The following is a 23,076-nucleotide window of genomic DNA, read 5'->3' on the forward strand; positions in this document are numbered from 1 at the left end:
AACTACTGCTTTATTGGTAATGTAATAGAAAAAAAGAAATATGACACATACCATAGGTGAAAATTTCACAAAAGCTAGGTAGACTGTTTGGAAACAGAAGCTTTCAAATGCATCTGGTTTGAATGAGAACTTACACAGAACTTCTAAAAGGCAACTTGGCAACAAGTTTCAAAGTCTATAGTTTCACCTAAAAGCATACTTCTAGAGAATTTCATGTAAGGAAGTCATTTCCAAATACCAAGCATAGAACAATGCAAAGCTTCATGCGCAAGTTTCATCAATGCACTGTTGTTTATAATAGCAAAAAATTCAAAACAAATATGTTCACTTGTAACAAAATAATACATTCAGATATAAGAATATTTTATTTTTCAAGCTATTAAAATTGCGCAGCAAAATAATTTACTGTCATGTGAAAGTGTTTCACGGCACATTATTAAATGGGAATAGTAATTTCAAAACTGCTACAGCCATTGCTATTCAAAGTTCCAAACTATTTATAGTTTCTGGAATGATGACTACAAATGTTGAGTAATGATAAATGGAATGTGGAAAAATTACAAGTGATTCTTATTTTCAGGGTTGGTTTGTGGATTTTTTTTTTTTTTTTTTGACAGGCAGAGTGGACAGTGAGAGAGAGACAGAGAGAAAGGTCTTCCTTTGCCATTGGTTCACCCTCCAATGGCCGGTGCGCTGAGGCCGGCGCACTGCACTGATCCGATGGCAGGAGCCAGGTGCTTCTCCTGGTCTCCCATGGGGTGCAGGGCCCAAGCACCTGGGCCATCCTCCACTGCACTCCCTGGCCACAGCAGAGAGCTGGCCTGGAAGAGGGGCAACTGGGACAGAATCCGGTGCCCCAACCGGGACTAGAACCCGGTATGCCGGCGCCGCAAGGTGGAGGATTAGCCTAGTGAGCCGCGGCGCCAGCCCTGGTTTGTGGATTTTAACACTTGCTATCTTTCCTTTCTTCTCTCTCTCTCTCTCTCTTTCTATTTTATTTATTTGAAAGGCAGACTGGCTCATTCCCAAAATGGCTGCAATGACTTGGGTTGGTTCCAGCCCAAAGCCAGGAGCCCAAAACTCTACCCAGGTCTCACACAGGCATGGCAGAATGCAAGCACTTGGGCCATTTTCTGATTTTTCCCAGGTACCTTAATAGAAAGGTAGATGGAAAAGACAGTAGCCTGGTCCTGAAGTGGTGCTCATATGGTAGGCTGGTATTAAAGACCATGGCTTAACAAGTTGCACCACAACACCAGCCCCACGGCAGAAATTTTCTTATATGCTCTAGTAGATTAAAGGGGGAAAAGAGATATACTAAAAATGTTCTAAATATATTATATAATCATAGAAGGAATCAACTAAAAACATAAACAGTATCTGCCTATGACATCATTTTATATGTCAAAAAATACACAGGGCAAATTTTAAAGAGAATTGACCATGGTTGATGTCAGTATTAGTAGAACATATCTAGAATATAACATGTTAAACGTGATTTTTATATTGCTTTCTGATAAAACCAAATAAATAGGAATAAAGCTAACAGAAGATAAGCAAGGCTATAATACATATACACACACAAAATATGAAACATAAAATAAAGGGATATGACACTTAATAGATTTGTAGACACAGCATTACAAAAATGTCAATTCTCTCCTAAATGATTTACAGATTAACAAAACTCCAATAAAAAAATTAGAGGAGGTAAGGAAGTGTGTTTGTAGCAGTAGGTACATTGCCATTTGGGACATGGAAATCCCCTATGAAGTACCTGGTTTGGCTCTGGCTGCCTCTTCCTCCAATTCAACTTCCTGCTAATGTTTACCTTGGAAGCATTAGGTAAAGGCCCAAGTACTAGGGTCCCTGCCACCCACATGGGAGAACCATACTGAGTGCTGAGCTCCTAGCTTTGGCCTAGCCCAGCCCTGACTCTTGTAGGCATTTGGGGAATGAACCAGCCAATGGAAGATCTCTCTCTGTTCTTCCTGTTGTTTCACTTGGTTTCAAGTAAATCTCATTTATTTTAATTCAAAAATTCCACGAGGCATTTTTAATAGCAATTTATAAAATTATTCTAACCTTTATAAAGAAATATCAAGAGCAATATTTAACATGACAGTCTTCAATAAGCACAATAACAAGCTTACACTATGTGTTAATTAAGACTGTGACACAGGCACAAGGATAGACAAACAAGTTTCAGAAACAAATGTATTTGGGGCCAATGCTGTGGCTCAGCAGGTTAACGCCCTGGCCTGAAGCGCCAGCATCCCATATGGGCACCAGTTCTAGTCCCGGCTGCTCCTCTTCCAATCCAGCTCTCTGCTGTGGCCTGGGAAAGCAGTAAAAGAATTGCTTGGGCTCCTGCACCCGCGTGGGAGACCCGGAAGAAGCTCCTGGCTTCAGATTAGCACAGCTCTGGCCATTGCGGCCATCTGGGGAGTGAACCATCGGATGGAAGACCTCTCTCTCTCTGCCTCTCCTCTCTCTCTCTCTCTCTGCCTCTCCTCTCTCTGTGTAACTCTGACTTGCAATTAAATAAACACAAATCTTAAAAAAAAAAAAGAAACAAATGTACTCACAGATGGACATTTGACCTATAAACATCAATAATATATGAACAGAAGCTGAGAAAAGATGAAATTTTTGAGAAATATTGGTGGGCCAAATGGATGTGTGTGTGTGTGTGTGTGTGTGTGTGTGATTGTGGGTGTCTGAAACTGAATCTTCACCCTTACCTCACATCATGTAAAATAAATTTTAAATGAATTTTTAGCTAAATATAAATGGTGAAATAATAAGGATTTTAGAAGGAATGTAAGAAATTATCTGTATTACTCTTGAAGAGGCAAAAAATTTAAATAGAATCTAAAGGAAAAGTAGATTAAAAACTTGTATACATGAGACGGTATCATTAACAAAATGAAAAAGGCACATTTTGAGAGAAATAATTTACACGAATATAATCAACAAAAGATGCACATCTGTTATTAATATATAAAAATGTCCAAAAATAAAGAAATTGGGTCAATTTTCATACATATGCAATAAAGGAAAATGAAAATGTTCACTAAACAAATAAAAGTGTGCTCAACTTCTTTACTCCTCAGGGAAATAAAAATTAAAAACACAATGACAGTCCATTCTACCACAACAGATCAACTTATTACAAAAAGATGAATGATATTTATAAAGCATTGGGGGAAAATATGAAGCAATAAGAACATTTAGGCACTATTCACAGATGATATAATTAAAACTATTTTGAAAAATTGTTTTGAAGTCCACTAAAGCTAAAACTATACATAAACCAGGGACCTTGCACTCACATATACCCAAAGAAAATATATATATATATATATTTAAAGTATGTAAAAGAAACACTTATAGCAGCATTATTAATAATAATGCAAAAGAGAAAGAAAATGTCCATCAACAGAATGAACAGATAAATTGTGGTAGAGCCAATAAAATAAAGCGAGAAGGATGAACAACATAATGCAACACATAAGAACAGAGCTGTATTTCATAAATACCATAAAGAAGCCAGATTTTGTTTTTAAAAAAGAGCATCACGACTCTGATGCAACAATACTGCTGGCAGTAGTCCTATCTGGGACTTGCCAAGGAATTGAGGGGAAAGACATTGGAATTTCAGGTTACCTATATACTTCCATATGTACTGGGTAGCATTTACATGTGTTCACTTTGTGAAAATTCCTCATCCTACATTTTCTACTTAGGCACTTTTGTTTATGTAAATCAAACATTATTTATCAATCTTTAAAAAATTACATTAAAATCCAAAATTAAAAAGGAAAGAAAGAAATGTGGGAATAGACAAAGTAACTGCCAGAAAACAATGAAGCCAATCAACATATTTCTTTGTTGGCTGTCTTGTGGCTGTGGTGGTAGCAGATTGATGAGAGTCGTTTAAAATCCACGCTAGCTCAGGAATATATATAATGTGATCTTGACATTAAAACAAACAGAAAACCTGTTTTAACTCCATTAAGCTATTCCTATTTTCACTTGGAGAATTTTACTAGAAACTTCACCTTGATCAACAAAGACATGTTCAGTGTCAGTACCTTTAAAGGGAGGGCTGGCTTTGTTCAGAAGATGATGAGATATTCATAAGATATTTAATATGTTCTGATTTTTATTATGAACGAAAATGCTTGTATTGCAATTCTTAAGTCTGTTGACATTTTGTTTACAGTTATTACTTAAATCCAATCTTGTTTGTAATGACTCTTTCTTAAAGGATATGGGAAGAGGTCCTTATCATGCTATTACTGCCTTTGCTGTTCCATCAATAAGGGAAAGGTAACTGTTTTCAAGCAATCCACAGAAAGAGCCTATCAGAGCCATTCTGGTCAGAGTTTCCAAATAGCAACTCATTTCTGATAGGATGGTAACCAAGGTTACCACAGACATTCATAATTACATCTAACCATGCTTTCTCAGAGACAAAAATTCCTGACTCTCAGAGAAACATACAGACACTGAATGCTTGTGATATATTTCTTCTCTTTACAGAAAAGCTCCTAACACTTTGTCTACAGTGCAAACAAGCATACTTCTCTGTATGGTGGACATATATTCTCATTTTCTATTTGGAAACCTAAATTTAGAATCACAACAATTTTTATATAATTGTAGGAAAAAGGATAAAAGTTTGTTCAGTCTTATTCTTGGTTTTCTCAGTGACTTCCTCCTCGTGGCAGATTTGATGCTTTCTATTTCTAGTCTCACACCCTAACCATTGAAAATAAAAACAATAAATTTACCACAGGCGTGCAATTACTGTAAACATAAATTCCATTTTATTTTCTGACTTTCAAAATAAACTTTACTGGTGGCAGAACAGCATAGGAAGAGGAGCTACAAGTATAATCTATACATCATCTATCTATCGCTATATATATGCACACACATAATATGTAAAAATTGCGTTTAAGAGGCCGGTGCCGTGGCTCACCAGGCTAATCCTCCGCCTGCGGCGCCGGCACCCCGGATTCTAGTCCCGGTTGGGGCGCCGGTTCTGTCCTGGTTGCTCATCTTCCAGTCTAGTTCTCTGCTGTGGCCCGGGAAGGCAGTGGAGGATGGCCCAAGTGCTTGGGCCCTGCACCCGCATGGGACACCAGCAGGAAGCGCCTGGCTCCTGGCTTCGGATAGGTGCAGCACGCCGGCCCTAGTGGCCATTTGGGGGATGAACCAATGGAAGGATGACCTTTCTCTTTCTCTCTCTCTCTCTCTCTCTCTAACTCGGCCTGTCAAAAAAAAAAATTGCATTTAAGATATTTCCAGTTAGTAGCCATCTATCAACAAGAAGATTCGGTCTTAAAAGAAGGGATTTTTTTTTTCTTTCTAAAGCACAACTATTGTGTTTTCTCTCAAAGTTCAGTAATACTTAGAAAGTTCATGAGATACAATAGCTCATGGGCCATAGCAAGATGCCTTTGAAGTGCTGGGGTCACATTAAATAAAACTGTAAAATTATATACCCTATAATTAGAAAGTCCTGCCACAGAAGAACATAAGAAGGCTTTAAAATGATGTTCCCTTTAGTCATATGAGCTCAGCCTTACAAACAAAAGAGTCAGTAGTAAAACAAAATTATTCATAAATCTCCCAGTGTAGACCAATTAAGTTAATAGGCAATGAAGTCCACTAGATGTATAAGCTAAACTGAGGCAAACAAAGTAATTTCCAACACTTCTAAAACCCTAACAAGAAAAACTCTAGATACAGCTATGTATATGTATGTCTGCAAAAGTCCTCTGAGTAAGAGAAACTACTATATCCCAGAAGTTCTTTTAGTAAGAGAAACTGCTAATATTCTGAATACATTTTATTTGAAGAATAACAAAGCAAAAACAAGAATAAAAGGGGAACATCATTATTGTGCTTTCTAGTAAGAAGCAACAATCAAAATATGGAACATTAAGGTAAATCATTAGAAGCCCGTCTACAAAAAATAAATCCCTACATATCAACTATAAAAAAAACTTTACTTACTTTTCTATTAAAACAGTTTCCTCTGCCAGCACAAACCAATTCTAAACACGATCTATAAAGTGTTTGATTCTATGCTTCTTGCAAGGTAACAAGTCAGCCTATAAGAGTTGCATGGATTCTGACAGAAGACGGTGGATTTCCGAGTCAAAGAGAAAGGACTTTCTTACAGCAAGAGCAGTGGCCAGACGAATATCAGCACTGTCTTGTTCGTGTTCTTTGAGACTTAATTCCTTCAAAATAATAGAGGGCTAGGTGACAACTGCATTTATGTGTTCTGTTACTAGAGTAGAATTCAGAACTTATGGAGCCCAAATATTTTATAAAAGGCAATAGGCATGACTGTCTTTTGATCTGGGGAGAAATACACTCTTTATTTTACAAGGTTTTAAGCAAACATACTCCTGACTCCAGGAAGAAATATATTTTTTGTTTTTTCTCTGCCAAGGTAGAAACATCTAACAGAGCAGGGAACAAATATAAAGAGGGATGAGGAATGAGGACCTCTGTGAATCCAGGGCTCATTATTAAATACTTTCCAGGAAAATAAGTCCTTCTCCAAATATCTTCATGTGGTTCTCTTTTTAAAACACAATGTAATTTCACTTTAGATTAGTTTGAAATAAGCCTAATTTTGTAATGAGGTGATGGATCATTATATTAAAAACATTTTCAGAAATGTTCAGTCATAAATGTATAACATAAGAACTTTCGAGACTATGAAAGTAACTTAAACACCATTTAAATGAATTATGTCAGAACTGTTCAGCTGACTAGAACTAATAGAGACATATGAAGTATGATTTTTTTTAAAAAAATAATGCCCCACATAGAAGATTCCTTACATAATACTTCAGAAACAATTTAGAAACATAATTTTCAAATTTTTAGTAATGCGTGCAACATTCAGAAATACTCAGGAAATATGAATGGTCTCAGCAAATGGCATTAAAGCATTTTCCTCACTTAGCACAGCAGATTGAGAGAGAGACAGGGAGAGGGAAACAGAGAGGGAGAGGGAGGAGAGGGGAAGGGAGAGGCGGAAGAGAAGGAAGGAAAGAGAGAAGGGGAAGAGGGGAGAGAAAGAGAGGGAGGGGAGAAGGGAGGGAGAGAAAGAATATCTAATAAAATATAGGGGTAAAATAAGTAGTCAAAATCTTAATGTACCCGATAAGATCATAATTTTATCATTACCTGGTTCACCTCCCTCTTTCTTTAAGTCCTATCTTCCTTTGGCTTCTTGTAACACCACATTCCCCAGATCTTTCTTCCAATTTTCTAGTGACTCTTCCAAAATTCCCTAAATTTCCTCTGGGCATACTTCATTTAGCAGAATCCTTTCAGTATCTACTCACTTCAAATTGCCTGAGCCTTCTCTGGAGACTACACGAATTAGTCCAATAGTTTCACATATCTCTCAGAAATGAAAAACTCACCTTGAGACCAAGAACACAATATAAATGAGCAGAGGTCTAGGTAAGGTTTCTGAGGCTGAAAGAGAAAATCCAAAGAGCACACTGGCAACCAGGGCATGCAACTCTGGCTCTGTCACAGTACAGACCTATTGGTACCATTACTCTCAATTTTTCATTGTAACTTTTTTGTGTATAAACAAAAAAATATTTAAGAGTTAGACACTAATTTCACTTTTTTTCTAAAGATTTATTTATTTGAAAGGCAGAGTTACAGAGAGAGGTAGAGACAGAGACAGAGAGATCTTCCATCCGCTGGTTCACTTCCCAAATTGCTGTGACGGCCGTAGCTGACCAATGAAGGCAGGAGCCAGGAGCTGCTTCCAGGCCTCCCAAGTGGGTCTAGAGGCCCATGCATGTAGGCCATATTCTACTGCTTTCCCAGGCTACAGCAGAGAGCTGGATCAGAAGAGGAGCAGCCAGGACTCAAACCAGCACCCATATGGGATGCCAGCACTGCAGGCTGGGGCTTTAACCTGAGGATGTGCCACAGTGCCAGCCCCTTGCTTAAATATTATATGGGACCAAAGAAAATATTCCAGAGATTGTCAATCTGCAAACTCATAGAGGTATTGCATTCTAAAGTCTCTACCTGCTTACCTGTATATTCTTTTCCTACAGCTTCAATGCTGTGGCAGGGATCCCCATCCCACACATGGATTAATTCAGGTGCATGCGACTGAATACATGCCAGAATGAACTTTTCTCCGTATCTCATCTTCAATTTTTCCTAATGTATTGAATGATACCCAGGCATTCAAATCACAGATTGGGCTTCACATCTGACCTCCCCTCTTACCATATACCTTCTTAGACATAATCAAATCCTGTTAACTTAATTTCTGTTTCACAAATGCATGCATTCTTTATTTAGCCATTATGATCTGTAATAGTCTCAGACCTCACCTCTGTCTCACTTTTCTCCTTATTTTTCAGTTTCTAAAATGTGTGCAGTGGGACAGTTGTAGACCTAGGGGGTATACAGATGATCCTTTCCAGAATGAGAAGAAAATACTGACATCATATTTACATTTAACAATTTTAGATGCACATTATTGTGTGTCTTTTTTATATTATGTATATGAAAATATACAATATATGGTAGTAGATATGCAAGGCTACTTCAAAAAATAAAAATGTATATATTCAAACATAGGTAGTTGATATACTGTATGCTTGAAAAGCATTTTAGGAGTAAGTCAGCAATGAGTAAAATAAGGGTTTTGAACTCACTTCTCAAATTCATTATCCATACTGCAGCAAGAGTGAGCCACCTAATTCAGGTGTGACTACTTTCCTGCTTGTAAACTATCATGGCAAGGGCATCTGGCATAGTGATTCAGACGTCACTTGGGAAACCCACGTCCGATGTGGAAGTGAGGGAGTTCAAGTCCTGGCTGTGCTCCTGGTTTCAGCATCCTGGGAGGCAGCAGAAGATGATTCAAGCACGTGGGTCCTGTGGGAAATCTGGATTGTGATCCCAGCTCCTAGCTTTAGCCTGGCAGAGCCCGGGTTGTGGCATTTGGGGAATAAATCTGCAAATGGGAGATCTCGTTTTGTCTCTATCTCTTTGCCTTTTAAATGAAAGAGATAAATGAAAAATTTAAAAAGAAACATCTATCAACAGGTTTCTATTGCTCTTAGGGGCTCTAAAGGCAAAGTTTTAAAAGTACAACTGTGAATACGAAAAGCAAAGTCCAGGCCGACACCTCGGCTCACTAGCTAATCCTCTACCTGCAGCGCCGGCACCCCGGGTTCTAGTCCCAGTTGAGGCGCCAGTTCTGTCCTGGTTGCTCCTCTTCCAGTCCAGTTCTCTGCTGTGGCCCTGGAAGGCAGTGGAAGATGGCTGCACCACATGGGAGACGACCAGGAGGAAGCGCCTGGCTCCTGGCTTCAGATCGGCACAGCCCGCCGGCCCTAGCGGTCATTTGGGAAGTGAACCAACAGAAGGAAGACCTTCCTCTCTGTCTCTCTCTCACTGTCTAAATCTGTCAAAAAACAAAAAAAATGTTAATAAACATACATGCTCTTGGGGCCAGCGCTGTGGTGCAGCAGGTTAAAGCCCTGGCCTGAAGCGCTGGCATCCCATATGGACATCAGTTCAAGTCCCAGCTGCTCCTCTTCCGATCCAGCCTCTGCTATGGCCTGGGAAAGCAGCAGAAGATGGCCCAAGTCCTTGGACCCCTGCACCTGCGTGGGAGACTAGGAAGAAGCTCCTGGCTCCTGGCTTCAAATTGGCGCAGCTCCAGCTGTTGGGGCCATCTGGGGAGTGAACCAGCGATGGAAGACCTCTCTCTCTCTCTATCTCTACCTCTCTCTGTAGCTCAGTCTTTCAAATAAATAAAATAAATCTTAAAAAATTATTTAAAAATATGCTCTTGATTCTAATAAAGTCAAGTTTCACTAGAGAAAAAAACCTTAATTATGTTGATTTCACAGAGCTAACTGTCACTTCCTCAGGAGGTCAGAATAAAGGATAAAGAAAAAAAAAGCTGAACAAAACAAGATTAAGACAAATATGAGTGCATTTATTCAATCTCAGAATTACTATGTATCTCCCTTTGAACTCTGTGGAAGTTGTAAAAATTCCATCTCATTTGGAGCATTTCCCACTAAATAGATGAGGAGGCTCCTTACTACAGTATGTAACATCCTCTTAAAAAGCTTCTAGTCAGTTCTTTGTAACATTCCTTAGGTGCTTTTTTAAACTTTTTTTTTTTTACTATTTTTTAAAGTTTTTTTTTCTTTATGTGAAAGTCAGAGTTACAGAGAGATATAGTATTTATTTATTTTGTTTCACTTTTTTTTTTAACAATTTTTTTTTTTTTGACAGGCAGAGTGGACAGTGAGAGAGAGAGAGAGAGAGACAGAGAGAAAGGTCTTCCTTTGCCGTTGGTTCACCCTCCAATGGCCACTGCAGCCAGCGCGCTGCGGCCAGCACACCGCGCTGATCCGATGGCAGGAGCCAGGTGCTTCTCCTGGTCTCCCATGGGATGCAGGGCCCAAGCACTTGGGCCATCCTCCACTGCACTCTCTGGCCACAGCAGAGAGCTGGCCTGGAAGAGGGGCAACCAGGAGAGAATCCGGCACCCCGACCGGGACTAGAATCCGGTGTGCTGGCGCCGCAAGGCGGAGGATTAGCCTAGTGAGCCGCAGTGCCGGCCTTTTTGTTTGTTTGTTTGTAATCTAGGATCTTTCTACAATGAAATGGGCAAAGCAGACCTGAAATAGGCTTTTATTTTCCTTATTGACATAAAGATACTTCGGTTTTTAAAACTCAAAATAAAGGGAGTTGACAAAGTACTACAAATATTGACTGGCAATTCTGTTCAGTTCTATTTGAATGCTTTTTCTTTCATTCTTTCTAGAGTATCTGCTATACAATTATACTAAAAATTGCTTAGTTTCTTCTGTGCACCCTCTTTTAATTAAATATAATTAAATTTCCTTTTCATTAACTACTGATGTAATTAATATGCTAGGAAAACATGTATCTTAATAGAGAATGAAAGATCATTTTTCTTTGTTTCTTTAGTGCCAGGAAAATGCAGACGACCAAAGAAGGTCCACACTCCTTACCCAGGAAATCAAAGGTAGAGGCATTAAACAGAGCTCTGAATAGATCATTTGTTTCCCCAGTAAGCAAGACAATTTATTATTTATCTTCATCCAGTTGTATAAAGGAAAAGAGATAATACTAGAATACTTATTTTTCTGGCTTTTAGATCTCAAAGTATGGAACTTCCATCATACAGTTAATATTACATTCATTGTAGAATTAAATAATTGATCATTATGCTCATGCCATTTAGAACAAGTTTAAAGGTTCACATTGGGTGGTTGTTCTACAACAGAACGCTTATGACATGCCATTCAGTTTTAGCTGTTTTAGCCTTCCCAACAGTACTTGATAGTAGGTACCATTATTGGCATCCACATTTTATAAATAAGAAAACACATGAATGGAGAAATCAAGTAGTTTTCCCAGGTTAAAAGCTGGTAACTTTTGCAGCCAGAATGTGTGCAGACATTCTGGCCCCAGAGCCTGCATGCCTGGCCCTAAACATACTGCCTCCCAATCAGGCAAGAAAGCAAGCTCTGTCTCTTTATCTCACATACACAGGCTCAGGCACATTGCTCTATTTCTCAAGTCATTAGAATCAAACTTTACAGTAGTTCCTGCAAGTCTCAGTCTCTCTCTCTCTCTCTCTCTCTCTCTCTCTCTCCCCTTCCCCCCTCTTTCTCCCTTTCTGTAATTCTGACCTTCAAATAAACAAATCTGAAAAAAATTGTAATATATACATTCCCCCCAAAGAACTCATTTAATAATAATTTGAAGCTGGAAAAGGGAGCTGGTATTCGTGAAAGTACTGAACATAGTTTGACACATAAATCTGAAATACAAATTTATATTTCTGACTCTAATAAATGTGTCTGTGTTGGATAAAGACTCATCAGGAACTCTCCAAATGGAGCAGGATGGACCTACATAGTAAACAGACATCCAATAATATACATACATCTAAAACAGAACAGGAACACAAAGAATGGAGTATTTAAAGTGGACCAAATGGAAGGATGTATGATGTGGCTTCAGAGTTCATGTAAAACTTTAAATTCACATTAACTTTAAATTCTATTTTTCCATAAATTTTTAGAAGTCCCTTCACATGTAACTGAAAAAAAAAAAAAAAACAGAAAAAGGTAATTCTGAACTAGACTTAAAGAAAGGTATCAAAATTCTGGGATAACAGAGAAAAAGAAGAGGAAAGACAGACATTTAGGGAATAGAAGCAAACAAACAGATGATTTTTTAAGAAGATCAATTTATAGATGATAAAGCCATTGCAAATTGAGAACATAGAATAAATAGCATTCATTCATCCAATTATTCATACAGAATGTTAACACTGATTATTGCCTACACATTCCAGGAAGTGTGCCAGGCTCTGAAAAACTAAGATAGTAAGACACAGTCTCTGCTTTCGAAGAATCTCTATCATCTATTGGAAAACTCTCAACTAGGAAATGCAAACACGTTAGTAATTCACTGCAAGCTAGCTTGACGGATGTGGGCCCAGGTACCCGGCAGCACAGAGTAGGGATGTCTATTTTGGATGATACTAGTCAAGGAAAGCTTTCCAAGTGGCAACACTGGGTAGGCCATGGGTGACAGGATACCCACGTAGGAGGTGTGATCTAGGGAAACAAAGATGCAGAGCTGCGGATAAAGGGAAGTGCATCAGGAAATATGAGGAGAATGTTGAGTAGTTTGTTTCTTCACAGATAAGCAGAGTATAGAAATGAAGCTAGAAAAAAAAACAGTTCCTAAAACTTGTCATGCTAATGGGATTTTAGTTGAACCAGAATTAATATTCATGGAAGCACCTGAAACAGATGATTGGAATGATTTTCTTTCTTTTCAGAGATATCACTAAGTAGAACAATTCGATATGGTGTTCTTGAAAATAGACCAATCAAAAGGCTGCTTTAGTAATCCAGGGAGGAGTCTGAACTTGAAAAAAAAAACTTGAACTAAAGTAAATGTGACGAGAAAAAGAGAAAATGAATTTAAAAAAGGAGTCAGAATCCAGGGTTCTTCCTGAATTATAATTTGTTTGGAAATGTATGCCTAAGTCTCAAAGTCAAGTAGTACTTAGCAAGGGCAGCCTGGGAACTGCAACCTGACTGCCACCCAGAGTCCAATCCCAATAACGTTCCTACCTCCCCGCCCCCCCCCCCCCCCTTCAAGGACTGCATTATGCTTACAGCTTCTGAATTATAAAGTAGAACTTCAGAGAGTGAAGATTTAGTTTGGTATTATTTCATTTGGCAGAACTCAGAGACATTTATTCAATAACATCATCTTTCTTACCTTGTGTATTTCTACCATCTTCTAGTCAACCAATCAAGAAAGCAAAAATGGGACTGAACAATTAAAAATATTAAATGAATTTGAATAAAAACTTAACAAATGCAGGCTTTTCCAACCAGCTGCCATTACAAATCTGGTGTTACTGATCCCCTTGGGCCTCAAGCAGTGAAAAATCTCTTGGGGTCTGAGCAGAGGTCAGTCCTGCCATGACTTCCAAAAGGTTCGGAGACAAAGAAATAAAGTATTAGGCCTATAATTCCTAAACATATTTCTCTGTTGTCTGTTTCTATAACCTCTGAATCCTTAAATTGCCTTAACGTGAAGAATAGCTTCCTTCAACATTAATTCAACCTTAATAATTTGTTCATGTTCACTTGGTTATTTTTGAAAAGTCACAATCAAACTGTTTAAGCTAAATGCTGCATTACAAAATCATAATACGTCTGGGTATTTTTAGAAGCAAATTCTTAATGGTTCTACTACTGCAAATGATGCTGTTCTCAAGTTCAAAGGCACTGGTTAGGTTAAATGAAAAGGCTGTTACATGGCCGAAATGAATAAGATAAAGGAGAGGAATGCTTCTATACAAGAATGAAGTTATGGGGAAATACAAATGAATATTAGAGTATAAGGAAAATAAAAGAATTCACCCCTTTAAAAGGTTATACCATTCATTCATTTGTACATTCACTAAATAAAATATTGTGAAACTACAAGATGAAAACCCATGGAGAACATAGGGTCTCCACAATAACCTAGAAAAGAAACCACTTACATGGATGATTCTAGAAAATATATGTAAGTTCCAGAAGGAGCTAGAAATTTGGCTAAAAGTCCCCAAACAAAAATGTTAATGATGAAATTAAGTGGCTGTCTCCAGGCAGGGAAAACAGAAGACAAAGGTAAGAGGATTTGTGAGGTAGAGTTAATATCTAATCAATATTTTAAAAGTCTTCCATCTGTTATAAGAGTGATTTCCCTCATGCAGCAGCTGAACAGAAATTTCACTCCCATGATATCTGTGGTTACAAATAAAGGGAAATAACGACGTCTCAGATGTTTAATTCTCTGTGGCTAAAGACATCAGCAGAGTAAACTCCTCTGTTTAAAAACATGTGGGTAACCTTTCCATGGTTTTACTGGTTCTATAACAAGTAATCAGTTTTATAAACAAATGTCACAAGTAATTGCTTCTATATATTTTCTTGTACTTTTAAGAGAAAACGTAACTTATAGGCTACCAGCTGTCTGCGTAAAGCATAGAGTGTTAACACAGGAGCTGTAACTACAGGAAACCTTATCTGTTCTTACTCCTGGAATCCAGTCAGCCCTTCCTGCTCTCTACCATTCACAAATAACAAGCATATTCCTGGCTGTCACTCTCTTTCAGATAAAGATACACTTTTTTAAAATTCCTCATTTGTGAATGCAACATTAGAAATGGCTAGATTTCAGGGCCGGTGCTGTGGCTCACTTGGTTAATCCTCCGCCTGCGGCACCAGCATCCCATATGGGTGCAGGGTTCTAGTCTCAGTTGCTCCTCTTCCAGTCCAGCCCTCTGCTGTGGCCCGGGAGGGCAGTGGAGGATGGCCCAAGTGCTTGGGCCCCTGCAACCGCATGGAAGAACGGGAGGAAGCACCTGGCTCCTGCTTTGGATTGGCACAGCACCACCTATAGCGGCCATTTGGGGGGTGAACCAACGGAAGGAAGACCTTTCTCTCTGTCTCTCTCTCTCTCACTGTCTGTAACTCTACCTATCAAATAAATAAATAAAAATAAAATTAGTAAAAAAAGAAATGGCTAGATTTCCAAAATAGAGAATGCCCATATTAATGGAAATAATAGTATTTTCTCCATTAGTGTCTAAAGGTAATACAGACTATATTTTAGTATAAGAAGTGGGAAACAGGCTTTAATATTTCTTAAGTAAAAATATGCATTTGATCAAATGTACATTGCTCCACGTTAAGTATTTCTAATTGTAATGGAAGCTACAAATAGGGAGTTTTGGAAAGAAAAAAAAGAGAAAACAATGTTATAGGTCACTAGTGTCATAACACTAAAGCCATAAAAATTGTATAGCAATATCTTATATGAATAATTTTATCAGTTATGGGATAAATATACAATTTTATAGGCAAAGTGATACAGTAATTTATGTGAAAGCCATCAGTCTTCCTCTTACTACTCACTGCCAGGGTTTTCACCTATTTTCAATGACATGCTAAGTATGCTTTCTCACTAAAGGAATCCTACAATATTATTGGGGAAATCAGTTGCTTCGTAATGGTCAGCTCTTGGTCATCTTACTTAGAGATTCCCAACAAAAGTGTTCCAAGTTGTATATACATTATGCTAACTTTAGTCATCCAAGCCCAATTACCTACAAGCTCACCAGAACATGCTTCTAGGTAGGAAGCACTGAATGGAAAACATCTTTACCCTGCTGCAGTGTGATATAATATAACACTATAATAACATTATCTCTGTATCTTGTTCACAGATATATGTACTTTCTATGCAATAAGACAAGGAAATGCTGGATCAGGGCGTGAGGCCCTTCTGCCTTGTTAGTTTCAGATCTTAGGCAAGCTCACATACTGTCTCTTTTATAGAGCAGTCTCTGGTTGTTGTTAATTGTGAAGTAACTTTTCCCTGCACTGAACTGCCAGAAGCTTACGTATTTAATTTTTGAAGTATTTGCTCCCTTCATCCTCTTATTTTTATATATGCCTTATGTGTGCACTATGTTATAAATAGTTATGGGCCTCTCATATATACAGACTCTATGTAACTCTGCTTCTTAGAGCAAACAACCTCAATAAATAGTCATAAAATACAAAATGCCATACAGGGGTCTTCTGAAAGTTCACAGAAAATGTGTATCATAGAAAACTATGTATGGGTTTCAAAAGTTTTTCTGCATTAAAATAAGTAATTTTTTTTATTTCATTTACTTATTCAGAGGTAGAGTTACAGATAGAGAGAGGGAGAGAGAGAGAAAGATTTCCTAGCCACTAGTTCTCCCCAAATGGCTGCAATAGCCACAGTTGGGCAGATCTGAAGACAGAAATCACAAGCTTCCTCCAGGTCTCCCACAAGGGCACAGAGGCCCAAGGACTTGGGCCACCCTCCACTGCTTTCCCAGGCCATTAGCAGAGATCTGGATTGGAAGAGGAGAAGCAAGACCATGAACCATGCTGATGCCTCAGGCAGAGGCTTAGCCTAATACACCACAGTGTTGGCCCCAATAAGTAACTTTTAATACTATTTTCCATGAATTTTATGAAGTAACCTCATGAGATCTGATAATTACTTTTCAATAATAAAAAATAATTCCAGGGGCTACTGTGTAGCACAGTAGGTTAAGCTGCTGCTTAATGCTGGCATCCCATAATTCAGTGCTGGTTTGAGGACCAAGTGCTGTTTCTGATCCAGCAACCTGCTAATGCTCGTGAGAAAGCAGCAGCAGATGGCCCAAGTGCTTGCTGCCCCAACATTTATGTGGGAGACTAGGATGGAGTTTTTGGCTCCTAATTTCCTCCTGCCCTAGAACTGGCTGTAGCAGCCACTTGGGGAGTGGACCAAGAGATGTAAAATCAATCCAACCTTTCTTCCTTCCCATATTCCCTCCCTCTTTCTGTCACTCTGTCTTTTAAATAAGTAAAAACACTTAAAATATCACTGAGGCATACTTTTGGGGGCTATACCAGAAAAACTAACAAACAACATACTTAACAAAAACACTCAAATTCACTCTCAAAACACTCTAGTGAATGTCCAGCTAAAGGCTAGACAACATCATACTTGAAGACGGATCCAACCTATATGAACAATTTTTACTTACTTGTCTCCAAAGAACTTTCTCCAGAATTCAGCAGCATCTGCTTTGGTGATACGGAAGTTATCTCCCTGGAACTGACCATTGGGAAAGATTGCCTTGATTTCTGCAAGCATGTGACTGAAGATAAGCGATAGTTTTGTGAGATTTCGTCTGTAGAAATGGGAAAAAAGGAAGAGAAAAATAAATACATTTGCAGGTAAGTTTTAATGAGAATCTATACTAAGACAAAATTAAGTATGTGCACATGCAGGTGTTTAGTCTAATCATTAAGATGCCAAATGCCACACTGGAGTGTCTGGGTTCAATTCTCTGCTCCATCCCCCAATTCCAGCTTCCTGCCAATGCCAACCCTGGGAAGCAACAGGTGATGACTCACATAATTGAGCTCCTGCCACCCGCATGAGAGATCTGGACTGAGTTCCCAGCTCTTGGCTTCACCAGCCCTCGTTCCAGCCATTGCAGTTATTTGAGGAGTACACCAGTGAGTGGGAGTGCTCTCCCTCTACCTCTACCACTCTTCCTCCTTCTTCTTTTCCCTCCCTCACCATCTCCTTCTTCTCCTTCTCCCTCTCTCCCCATCCTGCTTTTTGAATATAAAAAGTGTGCACATATCAATTTACATTTCTTCACACTTTATTATTCATTTATGTATTAATTTGATATAAACATGAACAAGATATACCAGGTGATTTCACTGAGCTCATAGGTTAATGGAAAAGATGGAAGACATTTGAAAAATCATAATGAAATATAAATGCTAAACACAAAAGGCAAAATAACTATTTCCACCTAGGGAAGTAAGGAAAGATTTGCCATTAGAGGAAAATCCACGAAGAGATATCTTTTGACAGATAAAAGATGTAGAGTGAAAAGAAAGAGAAAAACAAGAGATTAGAAAGGTATTTTAGGAATAGCATATACAAAAGTAAATAGTATGGAATACAACAAATTACTTGGATATCTATGCTTGGCATAGTGAGAACAAGCATAGGGTATTAAGACTGACTGAAGGGGCCGGCACTGTGGTACAGCAGGTTAAAACCCCAGCCTGCATTGCTGGCATCCCTTATGGGTGATGGTTCGAGTCCCAGCTACTCCACTTCCAATCCAGCTCTCTGCTATAGCCTGGGGAAGCAGTGGAAGATAGCCCAAGTGCTTAGGCCCCTGAACCAGTGTGGGAGATCAGGAAGAAGTTCCTGGTTCCTGGTTTCAGATCAGCTCATCTCTGGCCATTGCAGTCATTTAGGGAGTAAATCAGCAGATGAAAGACCTTTCTCTCTCTCTCTGCTTCTGCCTCTCTGTAACTCATTCAAATAAATAAAAAAATCTTTAAAAAAATTACTGGAGACAATGAAAAAATGTGGTTAGGATGTGGCATAAAGTAGTATATCAAGCAATGATTAAAGTTTTGTGAAGTACATTTGCTACTTCTACCTAATGTATCAGATTTTCTGATGACAGGTTCTAAAAATGTGTGTATTTATTTCATTTTATTTTATTTATTTGATTATAATTCATTTTATAAGTTCCTAGTGCAATTCTAACATGATCCCCTCATTAGGAGGTACTGCTAAAATGAACAGGCAGCCAAAATGGATTAAAAAGACTAAGGGCATGAAGAATTCCTGTTTTAGAGAAAAAAGGTATAGCGACATGAGAAAAATAATTCAGAATTGAAGGAAACACAGGGGTCACTCTGAATTTTCAAGCTAAGTTCTGGGGATTCTGACATAATTTAAATCATCCTTCAAATGATACAATCACTTGCAATACTATCTTTCCTACTATTTCTTAAGTTTACAACATTCCTCACGTTAATCAACTCAGAACTGTGAATGCTAGAAATTAAAGGAACAATTGTAATACAAAATGTTTGAAGAACTTTTCAGTTTTAAATTGACCTTGCTTCAGTTTTAAATTGACCTTCTTGTTCCTAAGAACCATCAGAATTCAGTAAGTACATAGACAAGAGGACTTCAAAAAGTTCCTGGAAAATATAGGATGGGCTAGCCTTGTGGCACAGTAGGGTTAATCTTCTGCCTGTGGCACCCGCATCCCAAATGGGTGCCAGTTTTGGTCCAGGCTGCTCTTCTGATCCAGCTCTCCACTACGGCCTGGGAAAGCAGTGGAAGATGGCCGCAGCACTTGGGCCCCTGCACCCACGTAGGAGACCCGAGAGAAGCTCCACTGGATGGAAGACCTTCTTTCTGTCTCTCCCTCTCTCTTTCTGTAACTCTACCTCTCAAACAAATAAATAACATCTTTTAAAAAATGCACATCATATTTTAATCACATTGTTTCATGGACATTTGGAAATTCCTCTAATATATACTGCCATTCTGAAGATTCAGCTATTTTTGGTGTGTGTTGAGGAGTAGGAGGAAAGCAAGTACTGTAAGACTCAAAGAAAATATACAAGAAAGTTAACATAGAGGAAATCTGCAACCTGTGCAACAATATAATGTGTAAGCAGTCATTTGTTATTTGAAATTATGATTCTTTTTCCCATTTTTACTCTTAGATCTACATTTAATGACTCAAATCTTTCAAATAATAAGGGGGGATGTTTGGTATCAAACAGACATGTGATATGCACTTGTCAATAAAATCATGGGAGTCATTTTTTTCTAACACATTTATAAACAAAACATGTAACTTACAACATAAGATGAATACAGGATAAATGATAAAAACATGGGAAAAGCAAAAACCAAAGAGAAAGTAATAAAGTTTGAAATATTCTTAATCCCTGTCAATTCATCTCCACTATGAAAACAAAAGTATTACCTATTTCTATAATTTGTATTATATAAGAAGATCTGATAAAAAGGTGGTCAAAGTTTAGGCCTTACTTTAGTGTTATCTGTAAAGACATTCTGCAAGTTCATGATAGTGATACATAAATGATCCATCTTTTTTTCTTTAGATTCAGCTTCACTTTGCACAACTGAACCTAATCCAAGTATAAAACTTGTTAATCAATTCAGTCTTTGACTTTGACATTGACATGATTTTTTTATTCATGTCAACACATACTTATCTAAATGATGGTTGCTATCAGTTTGTCAGCCTTAAGAAACGAAAAGCAAACTGCTATACTACATCAAAGGAAAGACTTACGGCCAATACAAACTGTAACTGAATTTAAGATTTGAGTTTCAGGAAAAGATAAAGTCCCCCTAGAAAATTTGCAATGAATATATTTTTGTAATTAGGCTAATGGGTTAACTTTCTACCAAACTTCCAATTGACACATACAGAAAAAAAAAAAAGAAAAATCAAAATGGCTGTAATTAGGGCAAACCAACTGTTCCTTATTTTCTGAATTGGTTTCTCTTCATCCCCTTGTTTCTTTGCTCTTTAATCATATCCAAATGTTTTTCATTTTTACTTGTTAGTTCTAAAGTCTGAAGCATAAAACCAATCGTTATCCATCTTGGACATCTGACCCACTGGCCATGGAAACAGTAAACATTAAAATAGAATCAGTAACATTTTATAATGATAGTCTGGTATCTCTAATATTCACTAGTATCAATAAAACTGATCACTGATTGATCATAACATGTATATACAGGTCCATTTTCTTATTCCTGTATATGGACCACATTTTTATTTTACTTTTACCATAAAATAAGACAACGGAAAAATATATTTGCCTTTAGTCTTTTTTTTTTAATTTTTTTTTTTTTTGACAGGCAGAGTGGACAGTGAGAGAGAGAGACAGAGAGAAAGGTCTTCCTTTGCTGTTGGTTCACCCTCCAATGGCCGCCGCGGCCAGCGCACAGCGGCGGGCGCACCGCGCTGATCCGATGGCAGGAGCCAGGTACTTATCCTGGTCTCCCATGGGGTGCAGGGCCCAAGTACTTGGGCCATCCTCCACTGCACTCCCTGGCCACAGCAGAGAGCTGGCCTGGAAGAGGGGCAACCAGGACAGAATCCGGCGCCCCGACCGGGACTAGAACCCGGTGTGCCGGCGCCGCAAGGCGGAGGATTAGCCTAGTGAGCCACGGCGCCGGCCTACCTTTAGTCTTAAAATAAACTCATGTGGTGAAAAATAGTTGAATGCATTAATTTCGTGTTGCCCTATTTATATATACCAGAATACATATTTCTATTTATGATACATTTATTTTATATGTATACACATGTGTAGATGTGCATGTGCACACACCCTCCACACATATATTATAAATGACCATTTTGGAAACTCATTATTTAAAAGACTGACTTACTGATTGCAATCCACACCAAGGTAGACAACTGACAGGTAATCCTATCTGGTAGCAGTTAAATTTATATCATAGCAAATAAGGTTTTTATATGATTCCATGATTTTTGTTTATTATATTTTGGTATACAGTATGTGTTTTCTTTAATTCTCCACTCTACTATGCAATCTTAGACATCCATTTTACAAAAATAATCTCCAATTTTGAATATATGTAAGTCCAAGAATATAATCACCTCCAACCATACAGATGTTAGCAGAAAAAAAAGACAATTATAAATCTCATGTGTAGATGAAAAGCTACTTCTTATTATGCAATATTCCATACTTAGCCAATTTTCTGTTCTGATTTTCCATCATGCTAAAAGCAAAAATGACTACAGTATAACGAATGATTTGATGATTACTAATTAAGAATGTTTCTGTCACTAAAACTTCTCTACCTCAAAGTAACTAAAGAAATGTTTTCCCACAAAGACTCAATAATCTTATAAATGTAATTTCAATTAAATTTGCATAGAATTTTGCAACAATTCATATATTGAAGGGACTGAACTGGAGTGCAATAGCACCACAATTGTTACCATGATGGAGCGTCACTGTTTCTCAGCAAGTCCTTGCACTTTGTTTCTACAGCTAACACTTAAAGGACTCTGGAGGCATATAAATTTTGATGGAGGGTGACACAATCGTACCCTTAGTGAACTCATCACATAGTATGGCAGCAAAGGACATAGAGAAGTCATTACAATAAACTGTGGTGGTGACAGTGCACCCTCATTATTGCATTGTGATTTGATGAATTAAATTTGAAAAATGAATGAAATGTATATGAAGATTTGAACTGTACCTCCACTAAATGCAGGAGGTAAAGAATGTAACTTAATTAGATTGCATGTAGCCCTTGCAGTTTCTCCATTCACTAAAAGTGGTGTCATAAATCAAGCAGAAAATAAAATGGGTTAAATGTTGAATTAGTAAAAAATTTCAAGTAATACTTTGTTTCTGTGAGGACCAAAGTTTCTAAGAATATAATGCTTTTGGTAGAGGAAATGAGAATTCATTTTTATCCAAGTTATTAATTCAATTCTCACATTTAAAAGCTAGAACCTGGTCTTCTTCTTCCTTATAAGGTAAAGCAAATTCAGCATAAAAAGAAAGGCAAGGCAAAGAAAATATAAAACAGCTCTGAAAATGAGACTCCCATTCAGTTAAAGAGCAATTTCCACTATTACTTCTAATAGTACTTCCAAGATGGGTTTAGAGTTACTTCACACTGTTTTTGACCCTGGGATTACCCTGATTCCTAAATTAAGTAAGGAGGCTAGGCTGATGTAAGTCTTGCCTTTCATTTCTCCCTTTTGGGAATGGTGACTATGATGAAGATGGGTCCTGAGAGCCTTTTTTTTTTTTTGGAAGGAAGGAAGGGAGGGAGGGAGGGAGGGAGGGAACTGGATCCTCACGCATTACTCCTGCCCAAATGCTTTGAAATTTACAATACTGTAAGGGGAGTGACACGCAGATGCTAAAATTGCAAATACCAGTAATGATTTGGGGTCTATCCCCAAGTCATGAGACATCAGTATTGTGTGCAGAAATAATCTAACCTGAACCGCAGGCCACAGTA

The 23,076-nt window shown here is 38.0% G+C and overlaps 1 protein-coding gene across 14 annotated transcripts in view; it reads right to left on the bottom strand.

Moving 5' to 3' along the window:
• Window positions 1-23,076, bottom strand: part of CBLB (Cbl proto-oncogene B) — a 234,226-nt gene that overhangs the window by 110,231 nt on the left and 100,919 nt on the right. For all 14 annotated transcript variants that reach the window (XM_089330699.1, XM_070072025.2, XM_002716724.6 and 11 more), the window contains one exon: window positions 17,222-17,368. In XM_089330699.1, the coding sequence (XP_089186825.1) occupies window positions 17,222-17,368 (147 nt within the window). The remainder of the gene's footprint in view (window positions 1-17,221; window positions 17,369-23,076) is intronic.

The sequence above is a fragment of the Oryctolagus cuniculus genome, chromosome 4 (genome assembly GCF_051225735.1).
Source record: "Oryctolagus cuniculus isolate XC-2025 breed Fujian yellow rabbit chromosome 4, ASM5122573v1, whole genome shotgun sequence".
Lineage (NCBI taxonomy): Eukaryota > Metazoa > Chordata > Mammalia > Lagomorpha > Leporidae > Oryctolagus > Oryctolagus cuniculus.